The sequence below is a fragment of the Pan paniscus genome, chromosome 4 (genome assembly GCF_029289425.2).
Source record: "Pan paniscus chromosome 4, NHGRI_mPanPan1-v2.0_pri, whole genome shotgun sequence".
Classification (NCBI taxonomy): Eukaryota; Metazoa; Chordata; class Mammalia; order Primates; family Hominidae; genus Pan; species Pan paniscus.
Genome location: NC_073253.2, coordinates 74203597 through 74217900, shown reverse-complemented (window position 1 = coordinate 74217900; position 14304 = coordinate 74203597). Strand labels below are relative to the sequence as shown.

Here is a 14304-nt window from a genome sequence, read left to right as displayed (position 1 = left end):
ACTTTGCTAAAGATCCCTTAATAAATGACAGACCTAGAATTTAAATCCCAGAGAAAATAAAAACCAAGCAGCTCTTTTTATTATATTAGTTCTCAAACTTTTTCAATGATGTACTTCTACACAGAGAGGGAAGAAGAGGAGGAGAAAGTGGTGAAGGAGAGAGAGAGACGAAGGGAAAACAGGAAAGCAATTTAGAAAAAGTGAAGATCTCCATTCCATTTTGCAGTAAAAATGTGTAAATATCTAGCTAATCCATAATATATCTACTTGTTTCATTCATATAAAAATGTTTTTTATGCATTACCATTGGGTAAAATTGGGGTTTTGTAGATGATCATGTTAATTCTCTGACTTCAAACATTTCCTTACCATCTTCATATCCTTTTGGGAGTACTATACTCCGGGATGAGAAGCTCAGAATTAGATCACTGTCTCTGGGAAAGTTTTCTCTTTGTCTGAAGTATCAGGAAACAACTTATGCTCTCTAGGCAGGTAGGTCTGAATATTAACTCTGGGTGTGGCTGTGTTGCTAATAGTGTGGGAATTAGACTAATTATGGCAGCATTTCAAATGAAAATGAACTTATCAAGTTAACCTATCATTGAAATGTCAGTAAGGCATTGCTTCAGGTGTTTCTATAACAGAAGATCTATTTTGTGAGTTAATCCGAAAATTAAGGAATACAACCTTTTTTTTTTCCTTAAAGATAAAATGGCACTCAAAGTTTATCCTGATTAACTCTAGAAAGACACTTTTAATGATTATCTTAAGTTTAACAATTTTGCTTTCGGACATAGTGATTCCTTATAGCTAAGATTTTATAGTTGACAGAGCACTATTCTGCCCCATATCACTTGATCTATATAACCATCTAATAAGGTAAGAAGAAATGCTAATCTTGCCAGCATAACTGTAACATTAAAAAAATCATTTATACATTACAAGTTCTTAATGTTCCACTTTATTAACTTTTCAAATGATTAAGCACATAATAAAAACATAGTTTTAGGCACACAAAGTATGACTAGTCTCTTCTTTTAATATATCATTTTCACACTGTAGATCTGTTACTGTCTCCACCTAAAGAAAACACTAAAAATATCAGATTTGCTATCAGTTCATATTAAAAGTATTATTTTAAGGGAGGAGAACACCCCTCATATTGTCTTATGCCCTATTTCTGCCTCCAAAGAAAGAAGTAAAAACTAAAAGGCAGAAATGGAATCCACAGGCAGATAACCCAGCACCGCGCCCTGGGCCTGGTAGTTAAAAATCAACCCCTGACGTAACTGCTTGTGTTATCTATAAATTTCAGACATTGTATGGAAAAGCATCGTGAAAATCCCTGTCCTGTTCTGTTCCGATCTAATTACCGGTGCATACAGCCCCCAGTCACGTACCCCCTGCTTGCTCAATCTATCAAGACCCTCTCACGAGGACCCCCTTAGAGTTGTAAGCCCTTAAAAGGGACAGGAATTGCTCACTCGGGGATCTCGGTTTTTGGACATGTGAGTCCGCTGATGCTCCCAGCTGAATAAAGCCCTTTCCTTCTATAACTCGGTGTCTGAGGGGTTCTTGTCTGCGGCTCATCCTGCTACAATTTGAAGTTATAATCTTTTAGTTATTTTACTTATAAGAAAGTAAAATATATTTTCAAAAATTCAATAGAGAATGTATTTTAAACAATATCTGTTTACTCATTACTGTAATGTTAGTAGATATTATCTGTAACAACTATAAAATGGTATTGGAAGATTTAAATAAAGTGGGTAGATAAAATTTATTTTTCTCAGAAGAGTAAGCAATGAACATTTTTAAGTATTTTTGAAAAAGTGGTATTTTGGGTATGTTATGGAGCACTTCAGCAATGAAAGAGGGCAGAGTACAGGATGAGGAGGCCTGACATGTAAAAAGGAAAGACAGATGCGAGAAGCCAAGTACACCTATCCTTGAACCCCTTTTGAATCTCACTCCTGCCTAGATTCTACCATTCATTCTAATTCCATGAAAACAGCATGCCATGTACTTTATGACACAGGAGAAAATTTGTCCTCTAATCTTAATGTACAGCTTGATTACAATCGGTCCTCACCTGACCCTTTGTGCTGGCCATGGTCTGAAGCATTTAGACACCCAGCAATAATTATTGGAAAGCTCTAAGGCTAATTTATGTCATTAGAAAAAAGCTGGACATAAGGGTGTTTTGCAGGCTACGATAGCTGTCAGTGTCAAAGGCCAGGACTTAGAGTTAACATTCTGTAATTAATCCTATCATTTTTTAGCCTAAATAGAATAATGTTAAAATAGTATTACTTATTATAATAGAATAATAACTCTACCTCTTTTTTCTTTAAATTTTTTAGAGGGAGACTCGCACCTGATCACTCAAGTAGTCCCTTCAAACTATCCCCAGCTTCTCCAAAGCTACAATGAAACAAACTGAAACTCAATCAGTAAATATTTAAAAGAGCTTTAAAGAGAAAGGATATCCAGATTTAAGAGCAAAAGAAAAAACAATGTTAAGTTTCTTACCTAAAATAAGTAGCAATGCAGAGAATTACCACCAACATAGGATAATATATATAGAATCCATCTGCAATAAAGGATAAAACTTTCATGGAACCCATAATCTGAAGAGCAAGAAAAAAGTAAGTTAAATTGGAATAGCTCTATAATTTCCATTCCTTTCCATCATTAGAAAATTTGCCTATAACCAGTTATATCAATCCATTTGAACTTTTTAAAAAGTAGAAAAAAAGCAGTAAATGGACTTATTTTTTAAAATCTGCTTTTTATTGAGGTTTTCTCTTAAAGAAAATTAATATAATTATTACTCAAAATTATCACATACATTGACTACAAATATAAAGTTAATATTAGTATAGGTCAGTTCTTTTGATACTGGTCAGCTAGACAACATATACGAACCAAAAAAAACATTTTTATCATAAAAGAAGGAAAATCACTTTTATCTAGTCAATAGTAATACGTATACAATCTTTAAGAGAAAATTTTACCAATAACACTATAGAACTTTTCTGCTGGCATTAAAAGAAATTTCACAATAACAGCACCTCATATAGATAGTGAACCTAAGGAATTCTATTTTCTGACTGTACTTACAGATGTATAAGCAGTTGGTTGAGTATTCTTGTGAGAGATAGATGAATCCATATGGGTCAAACCCAAGAAATTAAGACATAAAGGAGGTGTCAAACGGCAAAATAGCCTGCAACAAACATTTAAAAATATGTATATAAAAAGTAAAGCAGCAAAATACATTTTATAGTATACTGAGATGTATTAAAAACATTTCAGATAATTATAGCTAAAATTTTCATCTATTTGCTTTATATATATATTGAATTCTTAATGTGACCTGCCCTCACTTACTTGGGAGATATTCTGAAAATTGCCACATCAATGCCTACGTGACTACAGCCTCAAGCTCCTTGCTTTTATGGTTTCTGCCATTGCTTTATCCCCACAAGTTGTGGAGTGCCTTTGTATCATCTCCTACAACTAAGCCATCCGTAAAATCCATCTCACAGCATGACAAGGACAGTAACATCCTCAAGGTGAATTGTATTCAGTACATAAAAGAACTGAAGTTGTATCAACATATGTCATTCTGACAAGCACAGATATAAAGTTGTTCAATTCTGTCCAAATAAAAAGAATGCCTTACAAACCCACACACTTGGATAATTGGGGCTGGGGAGAATAAAGTGTGGGTATGAATTAAAAAAAAATATTATGAGATAATTCTTTTGTGGTGATAGAACTGTTCTGAATCCTGATTGTGTTGGTGGCTATAGGAATCTACACACACACACACACACACACACACACACACACGAATGAAGGATAAAAAATGGTGAGAACTAAATAAAGTCTGTAGTTTGTAGTTAATAGTAATGTTTTACTCTCATTTCCTGGTTTTGATATCACTGGGGGTAGCGTGAAGGTTACATAGGACTTTTTGTGCTACATTTGCAACTTCCCATGAGTCCATAATTATTTGGAAAACAACAAAAAAGATGCTTAAAAATACTTTGGATGTCAACTCCTCTATAAAATTATCTAAGTTCATCCTTTATAAATACCTAATAGGACTCATTTAACAATAAGAACAGGTAATAGATTGTACAATCTTGCCCAACTTGAAGACATCTCTCTAAATCCTCTCTGAATTCCTCAGGAAAAATTGTTCTTGTTGGTTTTCTCAGTCCTCCTCAACTCAGTGAGAGACCGCTGAATCTTAGAACACCATCTAGGTCTGACTTAGTCTCTAAACTGTCCATTGTTTCTACTGCTTGCTAATCTCTGGTTGGTAAATCCGGGCTCACTAAGTATGCTTCTTCTGCCTTCTAGCCTAACCTAGCACACCTATTTTAACCTTAAACCTCAAGCAGGAGGTAGCTGGCAATCAACAAACATCAATTTAATATTTAAAACTAATCAATTAGCTGATAGAAATATAGATGTTAGTGGAACACCTGTAAACAACAAAAAATAAAAGATCCATAAGAATACACTCAATGATGACATTTCTCTTGTTTCTAAACATAATCCTACTTACATGCCACTGAAAAGAAGGCTATAAGCATCAGTCTGGTGATGTGAGGCCAAATAATAATAGTTAAATACACGAATCCTGAACACAGTAGAATAAACACAGATACTTAGGAAGAAGATGGAAAGGAAGCAGGCAATCTGGAAAAAAACAAAAACAAAGCAGTTTGTTTAAAACAAACAGACTTTGGCACTTAACAATTACAGGCATTATCCTTCATTTCTTTTTCTTTTGTTTTTTTGAGATGGAGTCTCGCCCTGTCACCCAGGCTGGAGTGCAGTGGCGCGATCTTGGCTCACTGCAACCTCCACCTCCTGGGTTCAAGTGATTCTCCTGCCTCAGCCAACTGAGTAGCTGGGATTACAGGCATGTGCCACCACGCCCGGCTAATTTTTGTATTTTTAGTAAGACGGGGTTTCACCATGTTTGCCAGGCTGGTCTCAAACTCCTGACCTCATGATCCATTCGCCTTCGCCTCCCAAAGAGCTGGGATTACAGGTGTGAGCCACCACGCCCAGCCTGGCCTTCATTTCTAGCTAACATTTATTGATGCTCTAAAATTGAAATACAGTAATAGAGAATTTTTTAATCACCCACTAAGATTATGAAAAAAACCCAACACTTCAAACTGTTTAACATCCTAGATCCAAAAGTTTCGAATCTACCTTCTAATGTGAGCCTCTTTTCCCATTCCCTTGGCAACTCTTCACATGAGGCCTATAAGTTATGTAGCTTTACTGGCATAAATATAATCAAAGTATTCCCAGGGCCAAGTGTGATGGATCCTCCTGAAGCAGGACGATCACTTGAGTGCAAGAGTTCCAGACCGGCCTGGGCAACATGGCAAAATCCTGACTCTACAAAAAATACAAAAATTAGCAGGGGATGGTGGTGCATGGCTGTAGGCCCAGCTACTTGGGAGGCTAAGGTGAAGGTGAGAGAATTTCTTGAGCCCGGGAAGTTGAGGCTGCAGTGAGCCATGTTGATGCCACCACACTCCAGCCTGGGTGACAGAGCAAGATTCTGCCTCCAAAAAAACAGAAAGAAAAAAAAATCTCAGATTTCTGCACTATCTTGCAACTTTTCATCTCTCTTCAAATACAGTTATTAATTTCTATAGTGTGGGTAAAATAATGAAGCACATTTCTGGAAGTCTGAATAACAACACTGCAGAAAACCTCACTGCTTTCATTTTTACTAGAAGAAATACATGGAGAAAACAGTTAAGGATTATACTATGAAGTGACATCTATTTATGACAGACATAAAATAAACTGACCTCGATATAAATATAATTATATGTTTTTTCTGCCAGCTGTATGAAGACCGCAAAGAGGGATAAGACAGGAGTAGTGCTAAAGAATGTGCACTCTGACCACACAACAATCACAGAGAAGATGGACAGAACCACAGCAAGTATCTTGTAAAACCATGGTCGCAAAAGACATTCCCAGTACCATTCTAGAAGACAAAAGAAAAAAATGATTAGGAAAACTATAAAAGAGTAATGGGATATTTACATTGTTTCAAAATAGCTCCCAATAAGATACTTAATTACAAAGAGAAAAACAACAATTTTACAGTGGAGAAACCAGGCAGATACTAACCTAACCAAATGACACCCATGATGGGACAAACTGACATCGTGTGCCTCCTGCTATGATGTACTGATAGGAATGTGACATTGCTGCTGTGGTATTCCTATGAAAAATGCAGAACTTGCGTCTAATTTTAAAGAAACATCAAAGTCAAATTCAGGGACATTCAACAAAAAACTGGCCTATACTCCCCAAAACATTTCTGATATATCATAAAACACAAAGACTGAGAAACTGTGTCAGATTAGAGGAAACTAAGGAGACATAACAACTGAATGCGATGCATGATCTGGGATTTTTTACAAAAAATATTATTGGGATAATTATAGCAAAATCTGAATAAGGTCTGTAAATAATGGTAGAGTATAAATATTAATTTTTTTATTTTGATGGCTGTATTTGGCTATGTAAGAAAATATCTTTATTTTTAGAAAATATACACGGAAACATTTAGGAACAAGGAGGCATCATGTCTGGATACAACTCTAAAATAGTAATAAAAAAATACATACAGAAAAAGCAAATCAATATGGCAAAATATTAACATTGGAGAGCCTGGCTGAAGGGTATATGGGAATATTTTGTACTGTTTTGGTTTTTTGTTTTTTTTTTTTGAGACGGAGTCTCGCTCTGTCGCCCAGGCTGGAGTGCAGTGGCGTGACCTCGGCTCACTGCAACCTCTGCCTCCGGGGTTTAAGTGATTCTCCTGCCTCAGCCTCCCGAGTAACTGGAATTACAGGCGTGTGCCACCACTCCTAGCTAATTTTCTGTATTTTTATTAGATACGTGCCACCATGCCCAGCTAATTTTTTGTATTTTTAGTAGAGACAGGGTTTCACCGTGTTAGCCAGGATGGTCTCGATCTCCTGACCTCATGATCCACCTACCTCGGCCTCACAAAGTGTTGGGGTTACAGGTGTGAGCCACCACTCCCAGCACTATTTTGGTTTTAAGTCTGAATTTAGGTATAAATAAAAATTTAAAAAAGAAAGCTCAATAAATTAAAAAGCTATATTTTTAGTTCATTTACTGAATAGTTAGCTTCTGGTTCACTGTAATTCTTTACAACTTTCCTCTCATAATTCCTAGTGATTTCAATATCCACATAAATGATTCCCCTTTCAATACCCTTATCTCTCATTTCTTTGACCTCCTCTCCTCTAATGAACTTTCCCTCCACCCTACCTCAATTACTTGTTGCTATAGTGATGCCTAAACCTTTTATTATCAATATCTCCAGCCCTTCCATATAATCACATTCCAGCATCCTTGTCTTCAAACAATACCTTCATCTAGTACAGTATTTCAACTCCACTAACTGACCATACCTGGACGAAAAATCAATTTATTCTATCACATTTTTACTGTTATTTAACACTTTGATACCCTTCCTTCCTCATGCAGCTCAGATTCCAGTCTTTGAGGACAGTATCCCACTTACTTTGCCCCATTTTGCTCCACTGTACCTGCTAAGCTAAATCACACCTGTTTAAATCCAACTCCCTGGCTACTCTCAGCCTGCATCCACACAGCTGCACATTGCAGGAGAAAGACACCCCACCTTGTTGACTGGCCTCACTTTAAATTCTTAATCACTAGCTTCAAGTGGTTCCTCAGTACTGCCTCACTAGCCTACTATAATTCCCCAATCTTCTCCCATGCCACTCTCCTAGGCAACTATTTTGCACCTTCTCTTCCCTCCTCAAATCTCTAAAATCTCCTCTCCTATACTTACTCTCCACATTTCATTGAGAAAACAGAAGCGATCAGAGGAGAATTTTCCCAAGTTTCTAACACTACACCTTCTCAGCTAGTTACATCTGTGCCTTACCTCCACCATTCTCTTCATTGTTCACTATTTCCCACCATCTCATCTCTACTAGTCATGAACATTGTCTTAGAAATTCTCTATTGTCTTATCAAATTCTATGAATTTTTTCTTTTCTTTCTCTTTCTTTCTTTCTCTCTTTCTTTTTGTCTTTCTTTTCTTTCATCTCTCTCTCTCTTTATTTCTTTTTTTTTTTTGACGGAGTCTCATTCTGTCCCCGGGCTGGAGTGTAGTGGTGCAATCTTGGCTCACTGCAACCTCTGCCTCCCGGGTCCAAGCGATTCTCCTGCCTCAGTCTCCCAAGTAGCTGGGACTACAGGTAGGCTGGAGTGCAGTGGCGCAATCTCGGCTCACTGCAACCTCCGCCTCCTGGGTTCAAGTGATTCTCCTGCCTCAGCCTCCCGAGTAGCTGGGACTACAGGTAGGCTGGAGTGCAGTGGCGCAATCTCGGCTCACTGCAACCTCCGCCTCCTGTTCAAGTGATTCTCCTGCCTCAGCCTCCCGAGTAGCTGGGACTACAGGCACGCACCACCACGCCCAGCTAATTTTTGTATTTTTAGTAGAGACGGGGTTTCACCATGTTGGCCAGGATGGTCTCAATCTCTTGACCTTGTGATCTGCCCGCCTCGGCCTCCCAAAGTGCTGGGATTACAGGCGTGAGCCACCGTGCCTGGCCTCAAATTCTATTATATCATTTACTAATTACATGTGATAATTTCTCTTGACTATGCCCCCAATCCTTTTTCAGCTACTACCCCTTTTCTCTGTTCCCTTTTATAAGGAAAACATTTTTAGAGTTTTCTAGTCTGTCTCCAATTGCTCCTCTTCTTATTTCTTTTAAATTACAGTCAGACTTTTTTATCCTCTCCCCTCACTTCTCTAAAATCCAATGGTCAGGTCTTAATATTTATGATCCTTAATCTATGTGCAACATTTGAAAAGGTACTTTATATACTATTTTCCTCAAAACACTTCATTGTCCTAATTTTCCTATCTCACTGGCCCCTCCTTTTCTAGTCTTTTCTGCTAGTTACTTCTCATCCACCTAATCTCTAAATTCTGGAGTGCCTCAGGCTTGGTCCTCAGACTTTTCTCTTTTCTCTATCTCAATTACTTCTTTATTGATTTTATTCTGACCCCATGGTTCCCTACACATTGATGGTACCCTAATTCATATCTACAATTCAGACTCCTCCCTTGAATTTCAATTTCTATAATCAACTGCCTATTCAGAATCTTTATGCCTTTATATGTTTATTGTCTGTTTTTCTCACTCCAAAAGGGCAGGAATTTCTGTCTTTTTAAACTGATATATACCAAGCTACCCAGCACCCAATAATACATAGCACTAATGTACCCAAATATTTGTTGAATGAATGAAAACAGATAACACATCATTCCTTCGTTTAATTAGGAAGGATTTTTGTTAAAGGAGTTTTCTGAGATATTTGTTATAGCCATTAAGTCTTCATACTCAAAACCAAACATGCAAAGGAGAATCAAGTGAATATAACAATTTTTTAAAAATAAATAAGGTAAATAGAAGTTTTAATACTATGACACTTTGGTACTTGCTTTAAGTTTCTTCACACTAAATTTGACAATACTTGAAGGGACTGCCATAAATTAGCAAAAAGGAGAAAAATGATAACTACAGAGTATAGGTTTTATAATAAGACTAATAAATGTTAATAATCAAAGAGGACTACTTAAGCAAATATTTCAGTAGTATGTCAAGACTGAAGAAGAGACCCAAGCTTGTGATGTAAAATTACTTAAAATTCTAACTATTTTAAGTACAGTCATGTGTCACATAACAACATTCCAGTCAATGATGGACTGCATATACAATGGTGATCCCATAAAATTACAATACTGCATTTTTACTATTATCTTTTCTATGTTTATATACACAAAAACCACTGTGTTACAACTGCCTACACTATTCAGTACAGTAACATGCTGTATAGGTTTGTAGCCTAGGAGTAATAAGCCATACCATATTGCCTACCTGTACTATACCATCTAGGTTTAGTACATACCCTATGATGCTCATGCAGTGATGAAATTGCCTAACAATACATTTCTCAGAGTAATTCCAGTCATTAAGCAATGCATAATTGTATATATTATGCATTATACAAATATGCTTGATGTATACATGTTTTTTTAATAGAATTTTTATTATTTGTGAAGTAACAGTGGAAACTGATGGATTATATGTTATATGATAAGTAAAACAGTTATTTTGGGGAAATGTTACCAGATACTTAATATCACATGGTATAAATCAAATAATACAAATAAAATTCAACTTTGCATTGGTGAAAATACATAACTTCTTTCTACAGAAAACTTTTCATCATTAAAGTTTGAAATTTATGTCAAATTACATACCAAATGTAGGATTATAAAAATATTGGATAAATCGATTTTCTGGCTCTGGCGATTGAAAGGTGTGAACAAACTGATGAGTAGCACTAGTTTCATTTTTTGCTACATCTTCTAGATAAAATGCTTGTTCCAAAAGAATCTGCCATTGTACTTGAGTTCGACGGTGTCTCTGAACTGAATAAATCACCTAAAAAAGAGAATGGGGGTAGACCTGGCAGTGTTCTGATCCAACAGTGGTTCAACTCTCCACTAGGGAGCATGTTTGGATTGTCATAACAATGGGAAAGTGCTAGGGCATTTACTGGGTCAGGCTGAGAATATTAATGTTCCAAAATGATGTAACAGTTTTATATAATGTAACAGTTATGCTCAGTGAAGAATTCTCCCTCCCCAAATGCCAATAATACCCCTGCTGGTATACACAGAGATAAAATATTTCAAAGAATGATAAGGATGGGATTAAAGGAAGTTTTAAATACACATTCACTAAAAATTCCTTTTTTTATGAGCAATGATTAGAAGTCTAATTAAAATCATCATTAAGTAAAATACTTATAATTAACAAAGTTACCTGTTTATGCAGTTTTACCAGACTTTTTTCACTTGGATAGATATTATGCTTTTCATCAAAATCTTCATAATCATCCATGTTCCTACCCATTTTTTCCTGATACTCTGTAGGGCACTAAAAAAAAAAAAAGTAGATTTTTAAAAATCTTAATTGTAAAAAGATAAAAATTTATTTTTATTAAAAATCTTTCATTCTTGAGCAGTTCTAATTTTCTCAAAAACATCTTCCTACTTTATTGTCATCTCTAGTTAGACTTCATTTGCTGATATTTTCTTGAAAATGTCTTAAAAGATGTACTGAGTTTCTTCTCACCTTTATAATATTAATCTTTGTGTTCATATATACCAGATAGGTATAGATGGCTATAGGCAGGGGAGCTTACCAGCAGGAAGCAACTAGTATTTGAGAAGATTATTCTAAGTAGGATAAATTATTTTTCTAGCTAAAGAATGAAGCAAAATCATGACAAATCCAAGATGCGGAATTTTTGAAAGGCATAGCACAGAGGAATAAATACATGCATTTAAAGTCATCTTCCATACTACTACTCACTTATTACCTATATGAACTTGGGCAACTTAGTTAACCTCTCTTAGTAGTTCTCAAAAAGTAGCAAATGTGAGATAAATAGTTAGAAAAGTGATTCCATGAGTATTATCTTAGCCAAACAGAACACTACACAAGAATCAGTATAACAGATTTAAAATCTAGGAAAATAAATGTTTCCATGGTTCTGTGGGTTTAAAAGACAATTGGGGAACTGCAAATAACCATTTTTGGAAGTATATGAATACCCCTAATTCAATACCAATGCATCAAAACCTTAACTTTATTAAATATAGTTAAGTTTATTATAAATATAGTAAATATATAAATATAAATATAGTTAAATATAGTATAGTTTATTAAATGTCTATGTTAACATCACTCATTTTATGATATATGTCATGAATATATTAATGAAATATATTTGTAAAATAACATGTAGACAGCTGATTGTAAGATATTACTGAGGCCTTGGTTTATTTTCTCATAGGAGATATGCCTTTAGTGAACATATACAATGACATTTTAAAGGTTTATTTCCGTCATTGTCATGACAATCCTTATATATTACTCAACCTCTATCTCCATATTTCAATAGAAAATACTGCCAATAATTAGTGTTAAACTTGCAGTAATTAAAAAAATTCAAAGTACAAATGGTGTTGGGTTGATATTTCTATGAAAATGAATTTAGAAGACCTCAGCTATAGGCTGTTTTCATACTTTTCTGGTACTTTTGGTATAATATTATATAAGTTATATTTCAAAAGGAAACAGACAAGATGATTTCATTACCTTTTTAAGTATTGTATCAACACATTTTCTCAATGGGTGATTATACTTGATGCTTTCATTCACTTTACGAACCTCCTATAAAAACAGTAAAATAAATAAAAATATTTCCATTTCTACAGATCACATATTCCAAATGAGAATGCATTAGGTACTATATATTTTCTCACAAGTTCAACTTCAACACAAATTACTTTGCATTACATGAATAAAGGTTCTTAAGAACACAAGTAAAAATACAAAGTCACTGAATAGCTATTTCTATACCCTGAACTTTTCCTTACTTTCTAGATTCACTCTCTCATCACTTCATTACTTGGTACACAAAAAAGAATAAGCACTATTTAAAAGTCCACAAAAGATCAGACAAACTTTATGGTCCTAAAAGAATAGGGATATGTTCCTCTGCCTTACTCACCAAGATCAATTATCTCATTATGTAAAATACAGTGAAAAACCAGAGGAAGCAGAAAAGGCTACAAATGTCACAAAGTGCCAGCTCCTTTCCAATAGAAGAGTACTCTAGAGCAGTCATGATTGATTAACTCCATACTTGCTTATGAGGAGCACACTATCTACTGGCGGGCGCAGTGGCTCAGGCCTGTAATCCCAGCACTTTGGGAGGCTGAGGCAGGTGGATCACTTGAGTCCCAGAGTTTAAGACCAGTTTTGGCAATACAGTGAAACCCTGTCTCTACCAAAAATACAAACATTAGCCAGTGTCATAACCTGGTCTCTAAATAAATAAATAAATAAATAGATTAAAATTTAAAAATAGAATAACTTAAAAGCAAACAAACAAAACAGCATACTATTTGCCAGTACTGTGCTAGGTGTAAGGCCCCCGTAATCCATACTGGAGGGTGGGGAGAGAAGACAAGGAATTGTCAGTCTTAAAATTTCAGTCCAGTAATGGATAATTAAATAAGCAATTCTGAGTATAAAAGGCACAAAAGGGTTAAAGACAAGACTCTTTAGAACCAGTAGTTCCTAAGGAATCACAATATTCTATAATATTCATGAAATTTTTAAGAAGTTGAAACCACTGTTTTAGTCAGGTGAAATAGCATGTTCACAGCCTGGAAAGCATAAGAGAAGTGAGCAGGATATTTAGAAGAACATTCTGGGGCATAGAGTAGAGCAGGGTTTTAAGGGATACAAAACTCAAGGTGGAGAAGCCATCTAGCACACAGACAAAATTGCGAAAAAATATTTGTAATTTATATGACAGACTCATTATCCTTAATATGTGATGAGCTCTTACAAATCAACAGAAAAATGGGAATATAGAAAACAATACAATTGGCCAATAAATGTCTAAAAAGATATTTGAGCTAGCTAAAAACAGTTACAGATTTTAAAAATAAGAAGCTTTTTTCAAAACTGATATCATGTAAAGAGGTAAGACTGGGAAAACAGGCCCTCCTATACACAGCAAAAAGTGATATAATCTATTTAAAGGTAATTTCACAACATCTATTGAAATTTAGAATATGCATACTTTATAAATAATCTGTACCAGTAGACACTATTCCTGTCAAGGAATTTAGCTTAATGAGGAAAACAAACATAAATAAAAATGAGGTGGAAACTGCTGTCAAAGTATGAGGTGCTCTGAGAGGGGAGCATGTAGATTCTGATTAACTGATTATTTAAAATGAGATGAAACAAAATATATAGAAGTCAGTCAACCAAAGGGAGAGACTAGAATATTCCAGGCAAAGAGACAGGGACAGGACACATAAAGGCCTCCAGGCGTAAGTGAGTACATTATTTGAAGGGACTGAAAAAGTCCAGTGTGATTACAGGGAAAGGGAGATTAAGGGTCTGCATAGCACTGGATCAGGCTGAAAGAGCAAGATCAAAGTGATCCTAGAAGCCCTTAATCATGGTTTATTTTGAGGTTAATGTGTGACGCCTATACATGACAGTGACAAGATAAGACTTCGGTTTTTAAGAGGTTACCTGGAAGCATCATTACATCTATTTTCCATTACTA

The 14304-nt window shown here is 35.4% G+C and overlaps 1 protein-coding gene across 1 annotated transcript in view; it reads right to left on the bottom strand.

Annotated features, from left to right (window-relative positions):
* Positions 1-14304, bottom strand: part of LMBRD2 (LMBR1 domain containing 2) — a 53422-nt gene that overhangs the window by 13352 nt on the left and 25766 nt on the right. Inside the window, exons 7-13 of the mRNA XM_003806656.5 lie at positions 12309-12383; positions 10968-11081; positions 10400-10583; positions 5856-6037; positions 4583-4716; positions 3124-3229; positions 2533-2630 (exon numbers count right to left, since the gene is read on the bottom strand). Coding sequence (XP_003806704.1) covers positions 2533-2630; positions 3124-3229; positions 4583-4716; positions 5856-6037; positions 10400-10583; positions 10968-11081; positions 12309-12383 — 893 coding nt within the window. The remainder of the gene's footprint in view (positions 1-2532; positions 2631-3123; positions 3230-4582; positions 4717-5855; positions 6038-10399; positions 10584-10967; positions 11082-12308; positions 12384-14304) is intronic.